At 35.7% G+C, this 27,959-nt stretch overlaps 3 protein-coding genes across 4 annotated transcripts; 1 reads left to right on the forward strand and 2 right to left on the reverse strand.

Moving 5' to 3' along the window:
- Positions 1 to 10,679: 10,679 nt before the first annotated feature.
- On the reverse strand, positions 10,680 to 14,190 carry LOC111995588 (uncharacterized). The gene is made up of 4 exons (XM_065765917.1): positions 14,005 to 14,190; positions 11,639 to 12,366; positions 11,319 to 11,523; positions 10,680 to 11,222 (listed from the first exon to the last, which is right to left on the reverse strand). The coding sequence occupies exons 2-4, from the start codon at positions 12,282 to 12,284 to the stop codon at positions 10,916 to 10,918; spliced, it is 1,158 nt and encodes a 385-aa protein (XP_065621989.1). The 5' UTR covers positions 12,285 to 12,366; positions 14,005 to 14,190; the 3' UTR covers positions 10,680 to 10,915.
- A 2,958-nt stretch (positions 14,191 to 17,148) lies between these two features.
- Positions 17,149 to 21,477, forward strand: LOC112039055 (probable galactinol--sucrose galactosyltransferase 6). Of its 2 annotated transcripts, none has more exons than XM_024071891.2 (6): positions 17,149 to 17,342; positions 17,460 to 17,521; positions 17,614 to 18,956; positions 19,398 to 19,607; positions 19,745 to 19,879; positions 20,661 to 21,477. In XM_024071891.2, the coding sequence occupies exons 1-6, from the start codon at positions 17,210 to 17,212 to the stop codon at positions 21,274 to 21,276; spliced, it is 2,499 nt and encodes an 832-aa protein (XP_023927659.2). In that variant the 5' UTR covers positions 17,149 to 17,209; the 3' UTR covers positions 21,277 to 21,477. The 2 variants fall into 2 exon arrangements, with proteins under 2 accessions (XP_023927659.2, XP_023927660.2); XM_024071892.2 differs by having other exon boundaries at positions 17,232 to 17,342; positions 17,476 to 17,521.
- Positions 21,478 to 22,283: 806 nt separating this feature from the next.
- On the reverse strand, positions 22,284 to 27,439 carry LOC112039048 (uncharacterized). The gene is made up of 8 exons (XM_024071884.2): positions 26,892 to 27,439; positions 26,596 to 26,673; positions 26,384 to 26,510; positions 25,938 to 26,051; positions 24,799 to 24,997; positions 24,639 to 24,684; positions 23,662 to 23,737; positions 22,284 to 22,854 (listed from the first exon to the last, which is right to left on the reverse strand). The coding sequence occupies exons 2-8, from the start codon at positions 26,650 to 26,652 to the stop codon at positions 22,604 to 22,606; spliced, it is 870 nt and encodes a 289-aa protein (XP_023927652.2). The 5' UTR covers positions 26,653 to 26,673; positions 26,892 to 27,439; the 3' UTR covers positions 22,284 to 22,603.
- Between the last annotated feature and the right edge of the window lie 520 nt (positions 27,440 to 27,959).

Below are 27,959 nucleotides of genomic sequence, written 5' to 3' on the forward strand. Positions count from 1 at the left end.
TACTTTTGGGAGAGGAATCTAGCCCAAAGAGAAAGGGGCTTAGTATGAAGTCTCCAATTTAACTTGGCTAGATTGGTAACATTCTTAGCTTTGGCAGCTTGGATACCCAGACCCCCATCTTTCTTAGGCTTTGCAATTTTCTTCCAACTCATCAAATGGAGCCTCTTCTTACTCTCTGACGAACCCCAAAGAAAATTGCGACTAAGTCTATCAATGCTATTCAGAATCTTTGTGGGAAGAGCAACACATTGCATGGCATAGTTGGGGATTGTGGTGGTCATAGCTTGGGTTAAAACAAGCCTACCGGCAAATGAGAGCAGATTAGCTTTCCACCCGGCTAGTTTGCTTTGTACCCTTTCAATAATAAACTCGATGTCTTGAGGAACAATCGAGTGTTTAATAGGAAACCCCAGGTATTTCCCTAACGAAGAAGTAGAGCGAAAGCCCAAAATGTCACTCAACTTAGCTATAACTTCAGCAGACACATTGAGGGAGAAGAAGACTTGGGATTTCTCATGACTCACCTTTTGGCCTGAAATACTACAAAAGGACTCCAACACCTCCCTAATTGCCACACAATTCTTCCGGTCAACCCTTGTGAAGAGAACCAAATCATCCGCGAAAAATAAATGTGAGAAGGCCGAGCCGCTTTGAGAAGCCTTGATAGGATTCCAATGCTTGGAATTACACTTATAAGCAATGAAAGCTCTCAAAACTTCCATACACAATATGAAAAGATAAGGAGAGAGATGATCGTCTTGTCTAATACCCCTTGATGGAAGGAAAGGCTTTAAGGCACCTCCATTAAACAAAATGGAAATAGATGAAGAGGAGACACAGCTCATAATTAAAGTGATTAGCTGGTTAGGGACCTTGAAAAGAGTGAGAGTGTCTTTGATGAAGCTCCATTCAAGCTGGTCATAGGCTTTTTCCAAGTCAATTTTGATTGCCATGCTTCCACCTCTACCCCTCTTCCTAGACATGGAGTGAATAATCTCCTACACGATAATGGCATTATCAACCCCTCTTCGACCCAGCACAAAAGTTGTTTGAAGCGAAGAAATAAGTCTAGGAAGCCATGGCTTTAGTCTAGCCACAATGATCTTAATGACTATCTTATGAACCGTATTACATAAACTAATAGGACGGTAATGGTTGAAGGTTTCGGGATTTTGACATTTAGGAATAAGAGTGATGATAGTTTGATTGAGGTAATCTGGAATCCTCCCCGACGCAAATATACCCTTCACTTCCTTTCGCATAGTATCACCCACCAATAACCAAAAGCGATGAAAAAACCCTACATGAAGGCCATTGGGACTGGGAGCTTTGAAAGCCTTAGGAGACCACAAACCAGCAATAATATCATCATTGGATACTGGTCGGATAAGGTTCTCTGCCTCAACCTCATTAAGACAATTGTTCCAAAATGGTGGATTCCAAGCAAACTTGAAAGCATAGTAGTGGCTAGAAGTAGAAGTAAAAAGATCCGAGTACCCTTTTCTAATATAGTCAGCTATTTCTCTTTCCCCTTGAATCCAATTACCAACACTATTTTTCATGTACGAAATACGGTTTCTCCTTCTACGAACCAATGCCAAGGTGTGATAAAAACTAGTATTCCTATCCCTTTCCACCAACCAAGTTATCCGGGATTTCATGGCCTAAAACTCCTCTTCCAACTTGGCAATTTCGTGGTATTCAGCTCTCAAATCTCTCTCCAAATCCATTAGAAAATTATTAGGATTGATCGACATGGCTGCTTAGATACCTCCCAGTTTGGCAAGAACTCTTTTCTTATGATGAAACAAATTTCCAAATTTTTTTTTATTCCATCTCCTTGCTTTATCCACAAAAGTTGAAATTGCTACAAAAAGCCTAGTTGTGCTGGCCCAGGCCTCTCTCACGACCCTCGAGAAGTCCGGATGAGTCAGCCACATTGGTTGGAAACGAAAGGGCCGCAAAAATTTGACATTTTAACTCCTATTCAAACACAACAACACAAGGCAGTGGTTAGAGTCCAGCCTTTCAAGGTATTGAACAGATGCTTTAGGAAATAAATCATTTCATTCCGTGTTGACAAATACCCTATCAATTCTTTCTTGAATGAGATGAGTTAAAGGACGTTGATTTGACCGCGTGAATCAGGTCCTAGAAAATCCTATGTCAATCATCCTACAGGAGTCAAGACAATCTTGGAAATGTAAAGCTCTACTAATGTTCACAGCTCTGCCTTCGTATTTATCTTCCCCCACTAGAACCTCATTGAAGTACCCTGCCATCACCTAGGGAAAGGAGTGGAGATCAGAAACAGTCTTCAAATTATCCCAAAGAAGGCGCCTCTCTGCAAATCTCAAACTGACGTAAACTATGGACAACAACCACGGAGTACTGGAATAAATTGAAGTGACCAATGCATGGATTTCTTGTTCCGTCGTTGCAAGCTCTGTTACACTCACCCAAGAGCTATCCCAAAGCAACCACAAACCACCAGATAAACCAATAGCATTAGCAAAAATTGCCCTATCAAAAGGCAACCTGTTAGCAATCCTTTTTGCCCTTTCACCACAAGCTTTAGTCTTAGTTAGGATCAAAATAGCAGGATTGTGAATATGAGCCAAATCAATAACATTATTACAGAAGGTGGGGTTAAGAGTACTCCTACAGTTCTAGATAATTAAATTCATATTAACAAATCAAGAAAAAGCAAACCAGAGTCTTAGGAGGAGTTTGGAACCTCGCCTCCTTCCTCATATTACATGTCCTCAATAAGCAAAGCGGGGACCTCCAACTGATCACAAATGAAGCTTGCCTACCACTCCTTCATTTATCTCATCCTTAGCCCTTTGCCCTGATCGGAGTGCCGGATCCATTCGCTTCAGGGAACAAGACAAGAAACGTGCAGCGACGTGCTTTGAGGGACTTAGATTTTCCTGATTTGCAATCTCCATCAAGGGCGATATTGCTGAAATAGACCTCGGGATGCTTTCCATCCTGTCCTCACCGCCGGCTACTCCCATAAGCTCAGCTACCTTTAGCTCTATTCGACCTTTACCCATTTCAAAACTCTACTCCTCCCCATGTGCACTTGCACCGATCTGATTCACAGTGGGAGCACATGAACCCCCCAGCTTTGAATTCTCAAAATTCTGTCACCAAAACATCCGATGAGCCCATAGAACTCATCCTTTTGCCTACCGCCATTGATTGAGTGAAAATGGGTAACACCCATCTCTTTCTAAATTGAAGACGATATTTTTGTGTTCTCTTTTCTACCCACTGCTTCTTTGGTTTTCTTTTTTGTTTTCATGGGTCTTTTGCTTGATGTATTGGGCTTAGCATCTAATACTTTTCCCCCATGTATGGGCTTATACAAGGTATCAGGCTCATCGAGATGCTTACCCCAGTTTGGACCAATAACCAGGTTCAAAAAAGACTTTCACACTCTTTCCTGGCTGACCCCATCAGCTTTATTAGAATCCAGAGCATGCCTGAATGGGTTAGGAATGCTGTTAGGCCTTGGGTTTTGGTCATCAGCCCCTAAATGAGGAGATTGACTTCTGCCTTTAGGTGTATTTCTGGTAGATTGCCTTTTTCATGCAACAAGGACCCAAGGTCCAAAGGCATCCTCTGCATCTTCTGACAATTTTTGTTTGCCTTCATCTTGGCTTATTCTCGCTTCAACTTCTGCTCCACCCTTCGCCAGCGAGCTGATCTTGTAGTGGTAGTTCTCCACCTTGTGCCCCACACGACCACAAGCAAAACATAGGGAATTAATCCCTTATATTGGATGGGTTTGTCTATCCCCCCCCCCCATCCCAAAAAAAAAAAATTCAGCTAGCTATGCATCCAAATTTTAAAGAATTAAACAGTTAATTGATTTTGGTAATATCAAATATCAATTGTAGAATATAAAAAAAAAAAAAAAAAAAAGAAAAGAAAAGAGTAATTTCGAAAATATTGAATTGTGAAGAAATATAATGGAGTTACCAATTGCACGTTTTCAAGAAAGGCATATGCTTGCTTTGTTCTCACTAGAAACGTGACCTTTCACCAGGAGCTACCAATTGCATTTTAGAATATTTTATTTAAAAAAAAATATATGTTTCGATTAAAATTTAATTAAAATATTTTTCTTTCTTATGCGTTTTCTTCAATAGAGGGAGGACATATACAAAAATATCAATTTGGTTATTTCTCAAAAATTTAGGGATTCTTGATTTCAAATTAGAAGATCGGGGAGTCCGTTTCATTTTGATTCAAAGTTTTTTTTTTTTTTAGAAGGTTTCAACCTATGATATCCGCTTCTGATAACGCTCTGTATTATTAGACCAAGACACCAATTGTTTTTTGGTGTAGGCGTGGTTTAAACTCCAAATCTCTTATTCAACCATTAGAGACTTTATCTGTTGAGGTAATTGGAACCCACATTTTGATTCAAAGTTCAAGAAGCGTTTTTGCCTTTTTAAAAAAAAAAATATTATTTAATGAATTTAGTACCATATCATAGATTGATTAAGCTTATACTTGTCAATGGTGTTTTTATAATTAAATTATAACAATCAATAATCATAAATATTACCTTTTATTTAAAAATATTGAAGCTTATATATATATATATATATAGCCAACCATAGTTTTGGGGGAATTTTATTTTTTTGGGTTATTACATGACTTAGGGCATCCACATTGGTGGATCTATAAATTTAGTTATTTGGCACCACAAAAAGTTACTTTACTTATTTTACTTTCTTACTTTACAAAACACTCAACATTAGTGATTTTATTTTAGCTTTCAACACAATAAAATAATATAAACAACACAATCTAAACAATATATCTACTACAATAAATAACCATCACAACCACTATTGCAGTGGGTTTGGCCTTCTATTTTTCTTCCGATCTGACTAACACACAAATTTGTAAAAAAAAAAAAATCAAAAAATTCACAAAATTTCAATTTGCAAAACCCATAAAACAACCCAACATATCAAATCTAAAAACTGAAGAGGGCTGAGAGTCATTAGCTGAAAAATAGCGTGCAATGGAGAAAGAGGCCAAAAAAAAAAAAAAAGAAGAAAAAAACAAAACAAAACAAAGAAGAAGAAGAAGAAGAAAATAGCGTGCAAGAGAGAAAGAGGGGGGAAAAAAAAACAAAAAACAAAAGAAGATGAGCGCGTAAGGGAGAAAGAGAGTGTGGAAGTGTAAGAAAATAATGTTTTTTGCTTTAGCTTTTTTGCTACAATGCACAGCTATAGATGGATGTGCACTGTAGTAAGAAGCTAAAAAATTTTAGTTATGGCACCACTATTGCAGCATGTTTTTTAGTATTGGTTGTGCTAAAAAACTATATTGCTATTTTTAGCACCACCAATACTAAAAAGCATGCTAATGCTCTTAAAAATAGGTATTATGAATATAGATAACTTTTCCTCATTTTAAAGAATACATTGTAATGAAAACACAATCAAATAACTAAATGATAATTACAAAAGAATAGTTACGTCATTCCTGAGCCTATTCTTAGGTATATATATTCAAACATGTCTGAAGTTTTGTCTTTTTTAATTACAAGTTAATGGCCTACGAATTTGTAGCATGTCTATAGAGTAGTGAATCATTCTTGATGGTCTACTATATATATTGTTTAAAAATAGAGTATTTTATATTGTTATATATATATATATATAATTGCATTTTACCCATCTGTAATTAGGCCTATTTTAAAAGTACCTACTTGTGGTTTAAAAATTATCTTCTTTTACTCTGATGCAGAGTACATTCCTAAAGATTGTTTTGTCATAAAATTAACAAGTACAATAAGTATTAGCAAGATGTCTGTATTCACTTAGGTTTTAACTTTTAAGTTCATGGTACTTAATTGCGCTTTTTGTATTTGCTTATAACTTTTGAGTTTGATTTATGTATGTATAATATATGGAATTGTAGAAATTTTAGGGATTAAAATTGCTCAGTTAGACTTTAGAGACCCATACTATATTTTAGACAAAATATTTCTACAATTCCATTATGGCCAAAATTAGGTTTTATCCCTTTCAGCCAAACGTTCTAGCAAAATGCTCACTGTCTGAAACTATTTAGAGATATGCTCCTGTTTTGAAACTCGGTTTTTAGAAAATCAAGTTGCTTGAAAAAACCTGTATGGAACTCGAGTTCCATGCAAGTTTTTTTTTTATTTTTTTATTTTTTATAAATTTATTTAAGTTTGATTGCATATAACTCGATTTTCACAAAATTGAATTTTTCATTGAAACTTGATTTTTAGAAAATCACGTTTAAAACAAGAGCATATCCCTAAATAGTTTCAAACATGAGGCATTTTGCTGGAAAGTTTGACTGAAAGGATTATATCCCCATTTTGGCAATTCCATTATCCACATGCCAAATTTGCATCCTCCAATCCATTGTGTAGTCTGCGGATTGTTTTAAGGATTTCTTGTCGTGGCCACCCTCACCAATGTACACAATGTTGTCCTTGTGGTCTTTATTGTCCTCATAATCACTAGACCTCTCAACACTTGTTTGAGGGGGGAATTAGATGATTGGTTTAATGTTTGGAATGCTAAGTTGCTTAAAGAGTGAAAGATTAGGCTAACTCTTCAAGAGAGACACTCTTGGAATGGAACGAATATCTTTAAACTAACTCTTCAAGAAACACGCTCTTGGAATGAACATCTCTCGAACATGGTTTATTCATTCACAAATTCAACTAATGCATCCCAATGGCACTTTGCTTATTTATAGTGCATAAGCAAGCTGTTTGAGTTGTTAGCTAGTTACAAAAGCAGCCATGATTGGCTAATTCTCTAATTAACTATGAATTTAATGCACTTATCACTAACTACCCTATCTTCTATCTAACTTTCTGTTTTAATCAAGATTCAGTTACAATACAAAGCCTAGCTTATCATATCAGCTTACATATCACATAACCAACACAAATTATCAAAACTAACACAATTGGACAAGGCTAGGAAAATTTGCTACTCTTAGGTAGACACTTATAGGCACTTAATTGAGCAGCATTAGGACTCCCCTTCTTTAGAAACACACTTGTCCTCAAGAGTAGATTGAATCAAGCTGGTTTGGTGCATGATAAGGCAACAATTTATGCATATTGACACTATTGGAGATGCACATATGATCTGGTAGTTTCACTAAAACTAAAAATTAAAGATAGGGTTTGGGTTCGGGGTTGGGTACCTATAGGTTTGAATTTCAGATGAAGGGATCAGGCCATGCGTTATCAAATTTCAAGTTCAGATCTACCCAACCCAAACTTGCCCTATAGCCATCCCTTGGAAATCTAGACAATGATTTCAACAAGAGTGGCCCAAAACCAACATTTTTAGTAAGGGTCAAACTTAGATCCAGTGTCCAATAGTACTAGACCCGTTGAGATGATGACATGTGTCCACTTTTGGAAACGTGTCACCATCTGACTAGGTCCAGTGCACTGGATGCACTGGACCTAAACCAAGTTCTTTTAGTAATATTTGTGCATGTTGCTAAACTTGTGTGAACACTTACAAGATGCAATGCCTATGTGTTTCAAAGAATCAGTGAGCTTTGGATTTTGTACTGGGGAACCAAGGGTTGATAGATGCTGAGGACTCTTTTCACACAACATAACACTATTTTTAGGGATGGCAATGGGGCGGGGCGGGGCTGAAGGATGGGGTCTTCACCCCCGTCCCGCATGGATTTTTCTTGCCCCATCCCCGCCTCGCCCTGTATGACGGGGAAAATTTCTTGCCCTATCCCCGCCCATTAAGGCCTCGCGAAGTCCCGCCCCACCCCGTAAAACTTTATTTCTTATTAATTTTCCCTACAACTATTACCATTTTTTCAAATAAAATGACATGTTTCAATAATAAAAATATACTTGAAACCAATAAATGTTATAAATTACTAAGTAGTGTGCATTATTATTTTTTGACTTCAAAGATAGAATTGTATTGAAAAAAGGGACTGAAGCCCAAAAACTTACAAAAAGTGAGGAGACTAGCAGACAACAGCCCTCCAAAAAATAAAATAAAATAAAGTAAAGTAACAGATTATCTCCAAACAAAGAAAAACTATAAGAAGTATTGGTTGTCTTTTTTTCCTACGTATGTTTAAAAACTAGCACACTCAAGTCCTCCCATTTTGTGACTATTTCATAGAGAATGGGAAAAAGTCTCAAACCTATACCTTATAAGTTATAACAGCCAAATGCCCACACACACATAATGACACTGACACAAATATTTAGAGTCTCAAACTCAGGCACAGACCTGTACCGCATTAAAAAAAAATTATATTCATGATGAAAAGTAAGTTGAGAAAGACGTATAAATCATGAATGAAATCAGTAATTCAATAGTATATAAATTTGTTTCTAATGAAGACAAAAGGAAACATTAAAATTGGTACCTTATTTTCAACTTTGCTAGAGAGAAAAAAGAGGTAGAGAGCCACGTTAGGTAGAATAAAATAAGCTGATGATATTTTTGTTTAAATAATAGGGTTTTAGGGTATGAAAAAATTACAATTTAACTCTTATTAATGCGGGGTGGGGCTAAAAAGTGTAAACCCATCCCTGCCCCGTCCCAGGGTGCGGGTCTAAAATCTCGCCCCATCCGCCCCACCACCTTTGTGGGGCGAGGAAAACCCGCACGGGACAAAGCGGGGAGGGGCAGGGCAAAGCGGGTAGGGCAAAATTGCCATCCCTAACTATTTTATTGGCAACCCACACCACATCAATATTATTAAGGAACTATTCTTTTTTTCTTTTTCTTTTTTTTTCTTTTTTTTTTGGAGAAGATAATCACATATATTCTTAATCATATCATTAAATGTATTTAAGTTGTCTCTGGATAGGTGAAAATTAATTATTCCATTATGTTTGTAGTCTAATAAAGAATTGGGTAGCAATGCATTCAATGTTTAAAGAATTACCATTGCATATTTTTGGCATGATATGATGATCACTTCACAAGTACAAGTTCTTATGGGGTGTATGATCATATAGGATCCTATCATTCTTACTGATCCTATGAAAACCAAAATTTTGGTTTGGGCTTCTTTAAGCCCAAATAAACCCTTGAGCACAATAGATTACTAGCGGCCCAAAGAGTATTTTGAAACCCCAAATTTACCCCTATATCAACTACAAATATATATATATTTTTTTAAAAATCACATTTTGAAACCTAAAATATTCCTAAAATTCAGAAATGATAAACCTCAAAGCTCAAACCCTTATTAGTTGAATCAAGCTTGAAGATCGTAGTAGTTCTCTTAGAAACCCATTGTCATTGTGTTGACTATGAGTCATTGTCGACAAAGTCATCGTTTGTCCTGTAGGTTCCAATAAGTCAACTAGTAAAGTCTATGATGGTTGAATAAAAGATCTAGGGTTCAATCCTCGCCTACACCAAAAACCGATTGGTGTCTTAGTCTGATGATAAAGAGCTATCATTAGGAGTGGACACTATAAGTTGAAACTCTCTAAAAAAAAAATCATTGTTTGTCCATATTTTTTGATAAATATTTTGGAATTTTGTTGATAATTAAAATTTTACTGAACTTTTTGGATACATTATGTTAAAACTTAAGTATATTTGTTTCGTTAGTATAGAAGTATTGATATATGACACACAAATTATATTATATTCATGAAAATCTTTGGTTTTTTTTTTTTTTTTTTTGGGTATGAATGTATTCATAATTTATGTGATTATTCAACATACAAAATCATTACCAATATATATTTTTTGCTTTAAATTTGAAAATTGGTAAGATTTTACAATCTGCAGTTCCATCTACCTCTCACGATTCTACGTAGAATCTAGATCCTAACAACCTTGATACAAACACATTAATAATAAATATCTATTAATAACTATCATAATTCATAAGATTGTATTATGTCACTTTTCCTTATTTTTCATACATTGCACAGGTTACCAACTAATTTAAATATATATATATATATATATAAAGGTACACTTCTCTCTCTTGAGGTTTTGAGAAATGAGACTCCACCCTAAATTTGAAAAGAAAAAACACTTTCTCTCATTCACATCCACTTGATCAAACTCTATTAAATTGATGTTAAAAATGTTGCGAACTAACCTGCCAAAGCTTAAAGGCAAATTTCCAAAATTATCATCCATTTTAGAATTTAAATTCATTGATTTAAAATTTTAATTAAAAAGTATTTTAAAATATGACCTTTTCTTCTTTTAAAAAAAAAAGCTTTTCAACAAGTTGTGTAGATATTGAAGATGATAATATTACATAATATGATTATTGAAGATGATAACATGATTATTGAAGATGAGTGTCATCTCAATGGAGTTGAAGGCTTTGATTATGAGCAATTTGATGGAACTACCCATGACCCAATGTCACATGATCATACGCTTGAATTTACGGAGTTCATTGATCTCATCTTTAAATTAGAGACAGAGGAACTAATTCTCACCTCCAATCAAACCTTGTAGAGCACTTATGACCAAAGTTATTAATACCGTTTCGGAGCCCGTTTCGGTTTCTCCAGTGGAATGGAATATTTCGGTACCGGCCGATTTCGGCGTACCGTTTCAGAGTGTTTCGGGGTTCCTAAAAAACAATTTATATATATTCTTGTAGAACATAAAATTGTCAATTCTAATAAATAAATAACTAAATATCAAATAATACAAATCATTTAGTCTTAACTCTTAAGTCTTAAACATCATATAACATCAATTTAACATCATACAATAAAAAGATTAACAAGACAATACTAAATATCAAATAATACAAACCATTTAGTCTTAACTCTTAAGTTTTAAACATCAATTTAACATTACACAATAAGAAAATTAACAAAATAATAACTAAATATCAAATAATATAAGATTTACTCCTCCTCATCATCATCCATGAGAGAAGGATCAAACTCATCATCAAAAGAACTCCCACAAGAACTACCAGCACCCATTGCAAGATTTGTCAAGCCATGCTCATCATCATCATCATCATCAACATCAATAGTTTCAAGTTCAGCATCCTCTTCCACATTTACCATGCCTACTGGTTCATTAAGACAATCCCAATTTATGTCATCTGGATTAAGAAGTGCAGGTTCTTCAGCCACCCAATCTCCCATCAAGTCAATGTTATCCAAGCTTATAGGATCCAATGCATACTTATTCCTTTGAATGTTCCTACCAATGAGAATATTAAACATTAGTAACATTTTATAAATTATAATTATTTGAAACTACATTTCATTTACATATGAGTAACGATGATAAATTTACCTTTCTCGAAGCCTCAAATTATAATGGACAAAGACCAAATCATTTACTCGTTTATGTTCTAATCTATTTCTCTTCTTTGAGTGAACATATTCAAATGTGCTCCAATTTCTTTCACAACCAGTTGCACTACAACATTGACTTAGCACACGAATGGCAAATGATTGTAAATCTGGAGCTCCAAGTCCAAATTGCTCCCACCATGAAACTACCATAACAAATAAGAATGTAAAATAAGCATTGCCCATGTAATCTTACAATAACAACTATAAAAGATAAATAGACATATTGAAAGGAAATACTATTAAATTATTAATGTTTACCTGGATTTAGTCTCTCTCGTTGGCGGATTGCTAGTGATGTGCCAAAGTCACCAATTGACTTTTTGTACTCATCAAGTTGTGAACTTATTTTGTCTTGAATGTCAGGATCGGGAATCAACCTCATTAGAGTGCTTAGCAACCCTCTTTGAACTTCATTTTGCCTTTTAAATGAAGGCCTAAAGTAAATTGCAGGGTTAAGAAAGCAACCTGCTGCATGCAAAGGACTATGAAGTTGTTTGTCCCATCTAGCATCAATAACTCTAATATAATTTCCATACAAAGAAACTTTGTTCTTCAACCTTCTTTTTATTTCCTCTTTTGCTTTGTCCATTGCTTCATACAAGTACCCCATAGCAGGTTTCTCATCCCCATCAACAAGACGAAGCACTCTAACTAAAGGCTCACTAACATTCACTATGTTCTTGCATTGAGACCAAAATGAATTATCTTCCAAAACAATTTTACTTATCTCCTTCCCAACGGCGGTCTTAGCATGGGAGCATGAAAGCCATTTATCACAAGTGAACATTTGTCTAAGCTCTTTTTTGAACCTTAGTATGCTTTGTAGACTTAAGAAGTTAGTGGCAAACCTTGTAACTGCAGGACGACATAACTCCCTTCCATTTGTAAAATCTTGCCTCATCATGTCTAAAACAACTCCATGGTTGTAAATGAACTTTGTTATCTTTTTTGCCTTCTTAATTACTTCATCAACAAGAGGGAACCACCTAGGATTAGCAATATTCTCCAACATCAAGTCTATGCAATGAGCTGCACAAGGAGACCAAAATAAAGTACCATACTTCTGCTGTAATTTTTTTCTAGCTTTTTTATAGGCAGAAGCATTATCTGTAATCAATTGCACAATATATTCCACACCAATTTCTTGAACAACAGAATCAAATATGTTAAACAACGTTTCAGCATCTTTTGTAAGGCCTGAAGTGTCAATAGATTTCAAGAACATAGCACCCCTTGGACAATACACCAAAAAATTCATTATTGGTTGTTGTTTTTGATTTGTCCACCCATCAGACATTACTGAACAGCCATATACTTTCCAATCATTTTTTATATCTAACAAAAAATCATTAACTTCATGCACAGCATTTTTCAAAAGAGGTCCCCTCAACTCATAAAAAGAAGGCCCCTTAAATCCCGGCCCAATAGCAGCAATGGAATCTACCATAGGTTGATAATAGGGTGACTGAGATGCATAAAATGGTACATTAGAATGATACCACCATCTTGCCACACTCATTTTTGCATTATCAATCATTGCTTTTGTAGCCAAAGCACTTCTTATAGAGGGTTGAGCACCGGGGGTTGTTCTAGGAGCAAAATAACTCTTAATTTTCTTCTTTGCTCTAATTTGACCTATATCAGTGTCAACATCCTTTCCCCTAGATTTTCTTTTACCTAATGTTTGAGGCGGAGTCTTTTGAGTCTTTTCAACAACCCTAACCTCATCCTCATCCTCCTCCTCCTCATCATCATCAACATCAAATGGATCACCATATGGGTTCCCAATTTCTGATTGAATCCTCTTTTTAGTTTGTTTAGATTTTTTCAAGTCTTCAATCATTTGTTTCATTTGAAACCTAATATCAGATGAAACAACTTTACATGGTTCAACTTGACCCCTAATCCCAGCAAGATGATACTTAAGTCTAGTAATACCACCCCCTTTAATCAACTTATTACAATGCAAACAGATAGTATTATTTTTCGCATTAGGCACTGCACGGGCATGAGCCCATGCGGGATCCTCTGATCTTGCAGGGGCAGAGGCCACAGAAGCAGAAGAAGTACCAGCTGAACTATGATGAAAATGATGATCAACCATAGTTTACTGTTCAATGAAAATGAAATGAAATTCAATCAAATGCTGTAGCTAAAATTTAATTTAATTTGCATGAAATGGATGAACAAACAAATCACATATCTTAAATTCTTAACTCTAACGTCTTAATCTTAACCACAAAACTTAGAAATCATAAGAAAAAAACCCAGAAATTTTCGGATTGTCATAGTTTACTGTTCAATGAAATGTTGTGTTTTAGTAAAACACAACATTTCATTGAATAGTAAACTATGACAATCCGAAAATTTCTGGGTTTCTTACCCAACATTTCATTGTCATAAATCCACTCAACAGAGTTAAAACCAAAAACACTAAGTTCTTAAATCTTAACCACAAAAAAAATCATAAGAAAAAAAAAATTATGACAATCCGAGAGAAAATTAACACATAATCACACATATCTTCAGCTCCTAACACTTAATCTTAAGATTCTTAACAGTTAACAAATCACAAGAAAAAAAATCTTAAAAAATCTGAGAGAGTGAGAGTAGAGAAAGAATACCTGCTTTGGCCGAAGTAGAGAAAGAGTGAAGAGTGAAGGAGCAGAAAGCACAGCAGTGATAGATCGAAGCTGAGAGCGCACTGCACAGTGAGCAGTGAGCAGTGACGGCAGTGAGTGAGAGAGAGCTTGAGACTTGAGAGTTGAGAGTGAAAGAAAAGAATCAGAGAAGTGATGAACAACAAATGAAGACCCGAAGAGTAGACCATAAGATTAGGTTTTTAAGTTCTGTCCAAAACGGCGTCGTTTTGAAGTTTCTGGAATTTTTTTTTTTTTTTTTTTTTTTTTTTATAACAGGAAAAATCTTGTACCGGCCNATATAACAGGCAAAATCTTGTACCGGCCGAAATTCCCATTTCGGCCGGAATTGACCGGAATCGGCCGGAATGGCCGGAATGACCCGAAACGGCCCGAAATTTGAGCCGAGGTGGAACGCAGGTCATTCCAGTACCGTTTTGCATACCGGAACGAAAAATTCCGTCCGTTCCGGCCGGAACGGAACGGAATTAATAACAATGGTTTAAATCTTATGGAGGACTTTTATATCAAGTTTGAGAGCTCTTAATGATTAGTATATGTAGAAGAAGTGAAGCTATTAACCCCCCATGTTCTTAAACAAGTAGAAAACTTCATATTTTCGATTGTTTGGGTAAAATAATGAGTTGCTTTTTGCATAAATTAGAAAAAAGCTTTACCAAATGTGATTGATTGCTCTTCCCTAGCCAATTTAGCCTATTGGGAAGTCACCTTAAGTGGTAGCATGCAACCAAAATCAGTCAAGAAGTCAACTTGTTCTTTGGGACTAAAAATGGTTCAACTAAAGGTTTCAGTCACATAAGTTACATGACTCAATTTGGGTGAAAACTTTAGACACATGTGACATGACCTTCTCCATGTGTACTTGATCATGCAAGCATCCCAAGCCTGTATAGCAATACCTATGTTTTGAGCTCATGTAAAAAGTCTATACTCACCATCCAAACCACACTATCTTAAATCCCAAGTAAGCTTGGGCCAAGCAAAAAGGAATAAAATAAAAATAAATGTATAAGGCCTAAGCATAAATCGGACTTGGTATGTACTGAGCTTATGAAACTTCTTCACAAAAATAACTAAAAATTACTATATCATATTTTATTTATAGTTTCATATACAAATACAATAAAAATAAACAACTAATAATAATTATCATAACAAGTATATATACTAATATTATAATAAATATTTATTAATACAAATTATTATAGGCAGTGAGTGAGAGAGAGCTTGAGACTTGAGAGTTGAGAGTGAAAGAAAAGAATCAGAGAAGTGATGAACAACAAATGAAGACCCGAAGAGTAGACCATAAGATTAGGTTTTTAAGTTCTGTCCAAAACGGCGTCGTTTTGAAGTTTCTGGATTTTTTATTATTATTTTTTTTATATAACAGGAAAAATCTTGTACCGGCCGAAATTCCCATTTCGGCCGGAATTGACCGGAATCGGCCGGAATGGCCGGAATGACCCGAAACGGCCCGAAATTTGAGCCGAGGTGGAACGCAGGTCATTCCAGTACCGTTTTGCATACCGGAACGAAAAATTCCGTCCGTTCCGGCCGGAACGGAACGGAATTAATAACAATGGTTTAAATCTTATGGGAGGACTTTTATATCAAGTTTGAGAGCTCTTAATGATTAGTATATGTAGAAGAAGTGAAGCTATTAACCCCCCATGTTCTTAAACAAGTAGAAAACTTCATATTTTCGATTGTTTGGGTAAAATAATGAGTTGCTTTTTGCATAAATTAGAAAAAAGCTTTACCAAATGTGATTGATTGCTCTTCCCTAGCCAATTTAGCCTATTGGGAAGTCACCTTAAGTGGTAGCATGCAACCAAAATCAGTCAAGAAGTCAACTTGTTCTTTGGGACTAAAAATGGTTCAACTAAAGGTTTCAGTCACATAAGTTACATGACTCAATTTGGGTGAAAACTTTAGACACATGTGACATGACCTTCTCCATGTGTACTTGATCATGCAAGCATCCCAAGCCTGTATAGCAATACCTATGTTTTGAGCTCATGTAAAAAGTCTATACTCACCATCCAAACCACACTATCTTAAATCCCAAGTAAGCTTGGGCCAAGCAAAAAGGAATAAAATAAAAATAAATGTATAAGGCCTAAGCATAAATCGGACTTGGTATGTACTGAGCTTATGAAACTTCTTCACAAAAATAACTAAAAATTACTATATCATATTTTATTTATAGTTTCATATACAAATACAATAAAAATAAACAACTAATAATAATTATCATAACAAGTATATATACTAATATTATAATAAATATTTATTAATACAAATTATTATAATAAGTATTTATAACAAATAAAAGATTTTTGTGCAGTGAATGAATTGTTGATTAGTTATATGGATATTGATTTGTTTAAACGTGATAGATTAGATGATTGTACATTACGTAAGATTTGAGCACCATTCACGAGATGCATGTAGCTTCACTCAATCAGTTTCTTAATTGCAAGATATTTGTCATTGCCTGCCTCGTGTTCTTACGTTTCAAAATTTATGATTTTATTTATCTTAAGATAGTAAAAAATTTATACAATCTTAGCTGCCACGAAAATCATATTATACTCATTCAACTTAATTCATTGGACTTTCTCAAAAAAAAAAACTTAATTCATTGGAAAGCTAAACACAACAAGTAAAAACAATCCACTGTGAAAGTGCCAAGTGGGAAATAAATTTAAAAAACCACGCGTTTTAACTTTTGAGGCGCGTGAAAGATTCTTCGGGTGTAGGTGTGTAGCAGAGAAACGTCAAAAGCTGAGTACGTGGACACAGATCAGCACTATTCATTAGCGTACTCGGGCAATCATTCAAACCACAAACAGTACCACACACTCTCTGTGATCATTTCAACCCTAAAAAACACGTGTACGGTCAATAAAAATTAACGTTTAGATTTTTTTTTTTTCCTTCTTAATTCCGTGTTATGATCGATAACTCTACGGAGAATAATGATAAGTTGTGTACTAATGTACACCATGTGTATCTGACGTGGTAATCATATCCGCCGTCAACTTTAACTGTCAAAAACGTGTCGGATATATTGGTACCGTTGGATAAGTTGATAACGCAAAGCCCCATCCCACGAAATCAGGACAAGAAGGTCGAGACCCAGAAGAACTCATAAAGTAAAATAAAAATGGTGTCAAATTGCAGTTACAGTGCTCGATCTCCCGCTATAAATACTAGTCTCTTAAATCCAACCGCATTGCATTCTTCGTCCTCGTATTCTATTTTGTTTCCAAAGCCACTCAAACAACTCTCTAGTTCTGGTGCTTTTCTATTTTCCTTTATTTTCGTTAATTCAGTCTGTTTGGTTCCCGAGAAATTGAAGGGAAATTTTCGTTGAATAGTCCAAAAAACTAACAAAGTTTGTTTTGTTTGTGCATGTTTTGGAATTCGCAGGTGTTGTTCTTATTCGAATCGAATATTTCCCGTACTTTCTTTTAAGGTATTTACTTACTAAACCCACATTAAAAAAAGAAAAAGAAAATTAGAGCTGAATTCAATGAATCTAATACTTGTAATTCTTTGGAATCGCAGAAAAACGATCTAAGAGCACCGTGCAAAGAAGAAGAAGACAAAATGACGATTAAGGAGGCGGTTAGGATCTCCGACAGGAAGATCCTAGTAAAAGACCGAACAATCCTAACAGGAGTACCGGACAATGTGATAGCAACGTCCGGTTCGGAGACCGGTCCGGTCGACGGCGTGTTCGTTGGTGCTGTTTTCGACAAGGAAAACAGTAGGCACGTGGTGTCTCTGGGAACGCTACGTGAGGTCCGGTTCATGTCGTGCTTTAGGTTCAAGTTATGGTGGATGGCCCAGAAGATGGGCGATAAAGGAAGAGACATTCCGTTAGAGACTCAGTTCCTATTGGTCGAGACCAAAGACGGGTCCCACCTCGACGAAAACGAGGAGAACCAGGTTGTCTACACGGTTTTCCTCCCTTTGATCGAAGGCTCGTTCCGTGCGGTTTTACAAGGCAATGATCGCGACGAGTTGGAGCTTTGTTTGGAGAGCGGTGACGTGGACACCAAAGCGTCGTCGTTTACGCACTCGGTGTTTATCAGCGCGGGGACTGATCCTTTTGCTACGATCACAGACGCGATCAGAGCCGTTAAATCCCATCTGAAGACTTTCCGTCAAAGGCACGAGAAAAAATTGCCTGGGATCGTTGACTATTTCGGTTGGTGCACCTGGGATGCGTTTTATCAAGAAGTGACTCAAGAAGGGGTTGAAGCTGGGCTTGAATCTTTGGCCGCTGGTGGGACCCCATCGAAGTTTGTGATCATCGATGATGGGTGGCAATCGGTCGGTGAGGATTCAAAGGAGGAGAGTCAGAGCGAGATGAATCAGCAGCCGTTGCTTAGGTTGACTGGGATTAAGGAAAACTCGAAGTTTCAAAACAAGGACGATCCGACGGTGGGGATTAAGAGCATAGTGAATATAGCGAAAGAGAAACATGGGTTGAAGTACGTGTACGTGTGGCATGCGATTACTGGGTACTGGGGTGGGGTCCGCCCGGGTGTGAAGGAGATGGAGGAATATGGGTCGTTGATGAAATATCCAACGACGTCAAAGGGAGTGATGGATAATGATCCCACGTGGAAGACAGATGTGATGGCGTTACAAGGATTGGGTTTGGTGAACCCAAAGAGCGTGTACAAGTTTTACAACGAGCTGCATAGTTATTTGGCGTCTGCGGGTGTAGATGGGGTTAAGGTGGACGTGCAGTGTATATTGGAGACACTTGGAACTGGGCTCGGTGGTCGGGTCGAGTTGACCCGGCAGTATCATCAGGCTCTTGATGCTTCTGTGGCTAGGAATTTCCCTGATAATGGGATCATTGCTTGCATGTGTCACAACACTGATGCACTTTACTGGTAAATTTTCCTTGCTTCAAGTTCGTTATAGTTAGTAATATAACATTTAATGATATGTTTTTCAGTTTATAACAATGAAATTACTGACTATTTTAGGCAACAGCTTTATCTAACTTTTCACTAAATTTTTTTTCTAGAAGTATCGTATTAGTAATGTATATAAACAGTAAAAATTAAATAAAACAAGTAAATTAGTAAGTATTTTACATGAGACTCATAATATAAATGGTAAGAAATATAAACAATAACCTAATTTATAAGTGATATTTTATGAAATAATTAAATGTTATCGTCACGAGCACTTGATGAAAATCATCCATATAATAAAGAGAAATAGAATTAAATATGAAGGGTTAAAATGAAAATAATTATTTATTTATTTATTATACAATTAGTGAGAATTGAGATATAATTTGATAAAGTGAGTGACAAATGATGCAGCTCGAAACAAACGGCAGTGGTGAGAGCATCAGATGATTTTTTCCCGCGGGATCCGACGTCACATACAATACACATAGCGGCAGTATCATACAACAGTGTGTTTTTGGGGGAGTTTATGCAGCCTGATTGGGATATGTTTCACTCGCTTCATCCAGCTGCTGATTACCATGGATCAGCCAGGGCTATTAGTGGTGGCCCACTTTATGTTAGGTAAGTGAGTACTGGGTAGTTAATAGTTATATTAAATACTCATAAAGAGTCATTCATTATTCACCAGTTTTATTTATCACTTTATTATAACGGATATATGTGTATTTGTGATTGTAATTGTGTTTGTGGGGGTACAGTGATGCGCCAGGGAACCACAATTTTGAGCTATTAAAGAAGATGGTGTTGCCTGATGGTTCCATCCTTCGAGCCCGTTTGCCTGGTCGGCCCACTAGGGATTGTTTGTTCACTGACCCAGCCCGTGATGGTGTTAGGTATTCACCGTTTCTTCTCTCTCTCTCTATCTCTCTCTCTCTCTCAATAATTGAATACCAGTTTGGAGTTGCTAAAGTAAGTAGAGTTAGAACTTGGCATATAGAATTTTAGCGTGTTAAATAAATTATGATGATTTAAAAAAAAAAAAATTCTTGATTTACAAAGCATCCATACTAAATTGTATTGATTTTTTTTTTGGAGGTATAAAACTTAATAAAAAATGGTCTTTAATAAAAAAACAATTGTTCAGATTAATTTTCTACATTAGATTTTTTTTTTTGGCTGAGAAAGTGAAATATATATATTAAGTTATTAACAACCCAAAATAAACATTTTACAGTAATCTAGAGTAGATATTTGTTGGACTTTCCATAATACACAAAATACAAAGAAGTTGGACAAATCCAATATAGACAAAAGTTTATCATTTAAAGTAATTCCCAAAACAGCTAAATCATCAACATACTTATTAGCTTCCCTAAACATGTGCTGCACTGAACCCTGCCAAGGCCTAGCTAGGATGCTCTGCAATCAGTAATGAAAGCAGTTTTAAATTTTAAGGTTTAATTTATAACCTTTTAAACTGTATGCAATCTAGTGTTAAAAATTCAGAATCAATCCTAAGAAGACCCCAGTTTCATTTTTTAAGTAGTTTATCAATCAAGTAAATACTTTGAGATACTTATACATTACCCAGCTTATGATGATTTTTTGATTTCAAAAGAAGCATATATATATATATATATAAATTCTAACAAAATAAATCAAATGATGCATCAGCTTGTTGAAGATATGGAATATGAACAAGTACACTGGAGTCCTGGGTGTGTACAACTGCCAAGGTGCAGCCTGGAACAGCATTGAAAGAAAGAACACCTTCCACCAAACCAAATCAGACTCTCTCACTGGCTACATTCGAGGCCGTGACGTCCATCTCATAGCGGAGGCTGCCACTGAGCCCAACTGGAATGGTGACTGTGCCGTCTACTGTCACCGTTTGGGTGAGCTTGTAGTCCTTCCATACAATGCGTCCATGCCAGTGTCACTTAAGGTCCTTGAGCATGACATTTTCACTGTCACACCCATCAAGGTTTTAGCACCCGGGATTGGTTTTGCTCCCTTGGGACTCGTCAACATGTTCAATGCTGGTGGAGCTATCGAAGGGTTGGAATATGAAGTGGAGAATAAGAGTTCAGAGTTGGTTGGTAAAGTTCATTTGGAGGTTAAAGGGTGTGGTAAATTTGGTGCATATTCAATGACCAGGCCGAAGAGGTGCATTGTGGATTCTAATGTGATTGAGTTTGCGTATGATTCGGAGTCTGGTTTGGTGACTTTGAGCTTGGATCAGTTGCCTGAGGAGGGCCAGAAGGTTCATTTTATTGAGTTTGAGTTATGACCAATTCTTTGTATCAATTAGGTAAAGAGAGGTAGAGGAGGGTGAAATGCTGGGTGGGCTAGTTGGGATTCTGATGAGAGAGGGATTTGCCATTGTGTCTGTTGTATTTTAACAGACCCATTATTGTATGTTGGGTTCATTAGTTAATGTAAGATTCGGAGGGAAAGAAATCTAAATAAAGTCTCTTTCTTTTGCATAATATATACCATGTCTTTACATTTTTTTTTTCTTAAAAAATAATAAAAAGAACACTAATCAAAATAGCAGTTTCAAACTGACCAGCACAATCAAAATTATATGAAGAAACATCAAGGCCCCAGACGATGATAATAAGAAGCATAGCTTTCTGTCCAGAGCCTTGCAGAGCAGCATTGACCACTTTTATCATAAAAGAGAACTTGCATTTGAATTCCCCTCAGAGCCGTGCACTTATTTGTAAGTTGACCATTATCTATTTTAATTGAGTCACCAAGTACCTACAAACAATCATCAAAAAACTTAATCTTGTTTTATTTGTGTTATTTATATTTATTCAGATAACAAAAATAAGAAAAAGAACACAAATTTGAATACAGCAGCCCAGCTGATGGAGAGAACCATTGACATATGATGGTCATTAATTACCACTGGGGTGATCACAAATCAGATTACAAGCATGTTCACTTTGCCCAAAAATTTAACCCCATAAAAAAAGAAGTTAAACGGAATAAAATGGAGTCATGCGCAATGGAGAGCTTGGTTTCCAATTGAAAAGCATGGCAGACACCGGGATCATCACATTCGTATCACATACAAAGCTATACTCTAATCCTGATATCAGTGAAGATAACAATGACTTCCAACATACTGTTTGTTAACTGGTGGGCTCAAACTCAATTAAATCATTTTGATCAGTGGAGCTAGGTTCTTCTGTTAGCCCTCTACAATTTAACAACCAGCAACATGGCCTTCCATTCTCCTCCAAGTAATTAACAAAAACTCATGTCAATTGCAAGATTAACAGGAAATTTTGTAATAGGAAGCCTTTGTATGAATTAATTGAACGCATATTCTAAACAGGCCATCATTCATGATTTCACTCCTACACAATCGTTTGCTGTATTTACAAATCCACAGTACATACTGATGGGGCATAATCAAATAAGAACCTAACCCAAGGATCCATTAGCATTCTTCCTTTCTAAAACAAAATTAGGAGGTGATGCTTTTGTGTGGAAGTGCAATAAGAATGGAATAAAAAATATCAAGAAACTCTCCCTGCCCCTGAACTTTGCTCAACTGTGGAGGAACCTATGCTTTCATGAAGCTGCCACAGGTGCCATTGCCATTACATTTGTAACAGTAGTTGTTCCAGTTCTTGATCAAAGTCGTCATCATCTTGCTGTTGTTGCTCTTCTTGTTGTAGCTGCAACAGCGGCTGTTGTTCTCCATGAGGTTGCTGGCTGAATCCTGTTTGTCGATAAAAGATATCTTTTTGGACATTCCAGTCATCAGATATCTTCTCTACTGTATCTCCAATTAATTTCTTATCTTCTGATATGTGCTTTATGTCTTGGGTATCCACCACCTCGCTGGCCTCTTTAACAAGAAATCAAGATGAGAGGCATAAATAAAGAATTGAATTACCATAATTAAACTTCTGAAAGGACAGAAGGACAAAACTGTCTGTAACAAGGGAGACAGTAGAAGAAATTTGCATTAAGTGGCACTACAAACGGTGCATGGTAATATCAGTTTTTTGTTTTTTTGAGAAGGGGGGAGGGGAAGTTGGGGGAGTTCAACTTACAAATAATATTGCATGTAATCTTGAGAGAAGATTTAACAGTGAAACTAGTTTAAAAAAAAACAAAATATAAATGTGAATGTTGTCATTCTAAAAGAGTAGAGAAAATGTGGGTATTACCATATTAGGAATTTCATAAATAATTTGGAGATTATTCAGTTTTCACAATTCTTTTTAATAAGTATTTGGCATTGACAATGAACATGACATTTGTCAAGGATATGGATTTTAAGAGATATAAATTAAAAACAAAAAAATCTATAAATTAAAAACAAAAAAATCTATGTAACATCATTGAAAATCATATTGGCCATTCAGACCTAAAAGTACCTAGACAAATCATACCAGATGTCCTCACAGAATGCCTAAGATTAGTTGATAAGATCTTTTAGGTGGCACTGTGAGAAGGAAATTAGAGTGAAAAATAATAGCTTAAAAAATTTCATCTGAATATCTTCAGAGTTGATGCACCATACTAGCTTTCTAGAATGCTAAAGATAGCAGCACTAAATATCATGATACCACTTGGAAACATATAAATTGCTCCCATATTTCTCTACTTATTCTGTTGCCACTGAATTAGGTAAGGAAAAATAAAGTACCTTCAATGGCCAATTTCTTTGACTCTGCATATTCTTTTGACATTTTCTGTAGCACATTCAAGTCAACTTCCGTACCCTGGTATTTTTTTTGGGGGGTGGGGGGCGGGGGGTGGTGAAGGATGTTAGATGCAGTATAAGCAAAACAAGCTAATTTGCATAGAAGTATAAAACGAAATCCACAGGAACACAGTACCCAGTATGACAATTAAGGATCACCAAATCAACAAGCTGATAAGTGGCTAAAATGCATAACAGGCAAAACCAGATAACTGGTCAGTCCTCATTCAACTTTGGATCCGCCACCAACATCAATCAATGAAGTCGAATAAGCACTCCCAAAGAAAAATTCAATCAAATATGACATGTTCTTCTCAAGGTTATTACAAAATTTGCAGCTTGTGTTTAGTCCGGAGCCACCTAAGTTGGGTTAAAACTCACTTTGCTTTTCCCTAATTACATTTACAATTGGATTGGTTTAGGTTAGATGATCTCCAGCAGTCATCAGTGCTTTCCATTGATAGGTAAACACTCGACTCATGCACTGCAAAATATTGAACCCATGAACTTACCTTCCATCCTTTCTAATGGGGAAGAAGATGACATCAGTACAAGGAGCATTGGCAACAGTCATCAATGCTCAGTATGCGCTAAACCAATTGGCGACATCCTACTATAGTTTACATATCGCAATTTCGGAAGAATTTCAAAATTCTTTGATTTATCACGTAGTTGATATATTTATATGGATGCAAACATTCAAAAGTGGTAGATTTCTTGTTGAATAAGTTCAAAAGTTGCAGAATTCTGAACTACTACCCTCCTTAGAGGGAGACACTATAATCTGAAAGAAAAATAATGTATTTTTCACCAATTATGTCATTATAATGAAATCCAAAAAGTTGATATCCCCGATCATGCGTCTGCTCAAGGAGTGTAAAGATATATAAATGCATCTCATAAAGCACCATGATATTTACCAAGTCCATGTGGAGGAAGTGCTCCATCCGAGTATTAGCAAATAACCTGTTAGTCAAAAGGAAAGCAGGAAGCAATAATATGTTCAGATTATGTGAAATCACGTGTAATATGTTTAATAAGAAAAAAAACATAAAATAAAGATAATATGTTGCAACATACTTATCATATGCAACTTGAATGCGGGCATTCTGTAATTCTGTGAGTTGATTTACTGTCTCTGTAACAGAGCCTTCATTCATCTCCACAGACCCAAAGAGGAACATTTTTTTCTCAAGCATCCTTTTGACCAAAGCAGATACCACATTTATACCTTTTTCTTTTGCATCAACAACAAGGTTTGTAAGTTTCTTCAGCTCTCCTGTCAAATGGGAATGAAGTAAGCTGAGAGAGAGAGAGAGAGAGAGAGGACATCCTAGGTTTTGGTTAAACAAAGCATATAATAAGTAATAACTTTCATTAGAGTCCATGCATGGGTTAAAAATAAACCAGCCACCAAGCTGGCAGAGCTGAAAGGAATTGTACCAGAGAATAATATTTGAGTATAGATTAAAACTAATTGGTGCCTTTACCTACAAACAATCACAACCAACTCTTTCCATAACAATTGCAGGAAAGTAAAACAGAGAAGATGTTTGTGTTGTTCTTTTTCTCACATCAACAATGGTTTCACAGTTTTAAGAATAATAAAGTGGCAACTGACATGTATGAAAGTTTTTTTTTTTAAAGGGAAGAAGAGGAAGAAGGTAAAATTGACCTCCAGTCAGGAAAATTAATGGTTAATAGCAATACATATTCTTTCAATCATTCATGACTGCAAGTAGGAGTTTGCCATCCACAACAGTAACATACGCTCTGCCCCAACTACAAATGGATTTGACTTTTGAACCTACTCCTACAAAGCACTTCATGAGGCCATCAATTATCATACTTAGCATCACTTTGAAGATAAATACCATGGCCTGGAATTGCTAGATTAGGCAACATGCAGAACATTAAGCTTTAGGAAGTTCAACAAAACAGAAGAATCCATCAATGAATGCAAATCTACATCAATAGGATATATGGACATGATAATAGAAAAGATCGTCAGAAATTGAGCATGGGAAAATCAAAGAAAAGCCTAAGAAAAGATGGTTTGAAATATTAGTTTACTTATGTCACAAAAACATAGACAAACACTACAAACTTAAACTGCAGGCATAAGGTAGGTAGTTTGAAAGGTTTAAATTCAAACAATGAGTGCAGTGCTGTAAAAGCATTGAACGCACTTTAGTACCAAGTTTAGTGTACAATCATACCAAGGGATAGATATATTCTGAAAGGAGGTTTGAAAGGCTGAGTCTCATAGAGGCAGTAAAGGCAATAGAGCCCACCCAATCTGCATGATAAAGAAGCATTACCTACAATGTAACCTGCACAGGAATACTCAAGAGTTACCATACCATGGCAAAACAACAAAGGTAACAAAGACGAGAAAGTTCCACACGCATCCAATGAGTTTTCTATCCATGACTTTTGTAGATTGAGGAAGTGCCATTTGAGCTAATATTCATTCGCAAAACTTAATGTAACATAAAATTTACGGAATTAGTAATTTTTGTGGACATAACAACATCTGAATCAAAAAAGTTTCATATAAAATTCAATGAATTCTCGTTCCATTGTTTTCATAATACAATAAGAGATGCAATGAGATGGATTAAACACAATTAATAACTAAATTGAATAATGTAAAAGAGCATACCAATTGAATGGGCATACAAAGATTGCATAAAGAAGGCCAAGTTGGAAGAAGGACTAGTCTCATATATGTAGGAGAACTTTCTAGAAAGCCAAACTCTCTTCATATCAGCCAAAGCTGTTGATTCACCCTGTTAAAAAAATCCACAAGGATTAAAATATAAAAACGAATTAATAATTTAAATTAAGAAGAATGGTATAATTAGAAAATGGTACCTCAGCAAACTCGCCTATAAGCTCATCAATGTCCAGCTTGAATGGAGAGAGATCCATTTGCTTACGAAAAAAAAAAAACTGCAGAAATTTGAAATCATAAGGTAAAAATCAAACTTTAAAAAAAGAAAAAGAAAAAAATAAAAGTAAAACATGGTATTGAAGCTTAATATTCAAAATTGAAAACTTTCTCAAGCATTCATATGATAATGATTACCAGTATTGATAATCGAGAAAGTTTCAAAACCAGTTAAAGGGTTTGCAAATTCAAAACCAGAGAAAGAACCTCGGATGCTCACCTCACCAGCGACAGAACCTCACCGGAAAAATACAATCAGATGCTCACCTCGCCAGGCTGGGCTGCGCGTGCGCCGGCCTGTTTCTGGTTCTGTTTCTGGTTTTTTTTTTTTTTTTTTTTCCTCTCTCTTTCTGTTCTGAGGAGAAGAAGATGCAGGATTTTAACTTTTAGTAGTGTGTTGGTATAAATCGAGTAAAATTGAGTATAAGAGACTTGAGATGCTAGAAAAATATAATTTCAAAACCGTAACTACTAACTACATAGTTAGGAAAATTTGGCTAATTTTCCATTTTGGCCGTTTGGGGTTTGTTTTTGTTTTTGTTTTTGTTTTTCAAGGATCGGATGATGTTAACGTTGTTTGCTGAACTCTATTGATTAATTGAGAAGACAAGTGACACGTAAGCAAGCAGGGCAAGCAACAAAAATAGCCCAGGAACTCATTGGACTGAACTGGCCCAACATGCAAAAAGATCGAGAGAAGTGAAAACATGGGTCGGAACCAATCCAGACATAGGAGCTGATTTTCTTTGAGATTTGTATGTTTCTTTCTTGCTTTGAATGATAATTCGGTTTCAAAAACGTTAGACAGGTGACTGATTTTTAAATTGGGTAGTTTAGGAACCCCACCTAGATTATTTTATTTTATTTTATTTTTTGAATAGGATTATTTTATTTTATTTAAGAAATACATAAGAAATTGTATTTTTTATAGAAGCAAACACACACTTAAAAGGGAGAGGGAAATGGGTGTTTTTGTGTTTTTTCTAATATTAATATAAGGGTAATTCTACAGTATTCTCTCTTTCTTTTTAGAGTACGGTACCTACTAGTAGGCAACCTGCTATATTAAGTTATCAAAACATCACATTTGATAGTACTATCCTTATATTGTGTAGTACTAATATTACATATGATTGTACTTTTTTCACATTCAATGGTTTTCTTATTTTTTCTCATATTTGATGGTATCATCCTCACATTATGCAGTACCAACATCACATATAACTGTACTTTTGTCACATTCGGTAGTTCTTTTATTTTTTTCTCACATTTGATGGTACCATCCTCA

The sequence above is a fragment of the Quercus suber genome, unplaced genomic scaffold, assembly GCF_002906115.3.
Source record: "Quercus suber isolate HL8 unplaced genomic scaffold, Cork oak 2.0 scaffold_664, whole genome shotgun sequence".
Classification (NCBI taxonomy): domain Eukaryota; kingdom Viridiplantae; phylum Streptophyta; class Magnoliopsida; order Fagales; family Fagaceae; genus Quercus; species Quercus suber.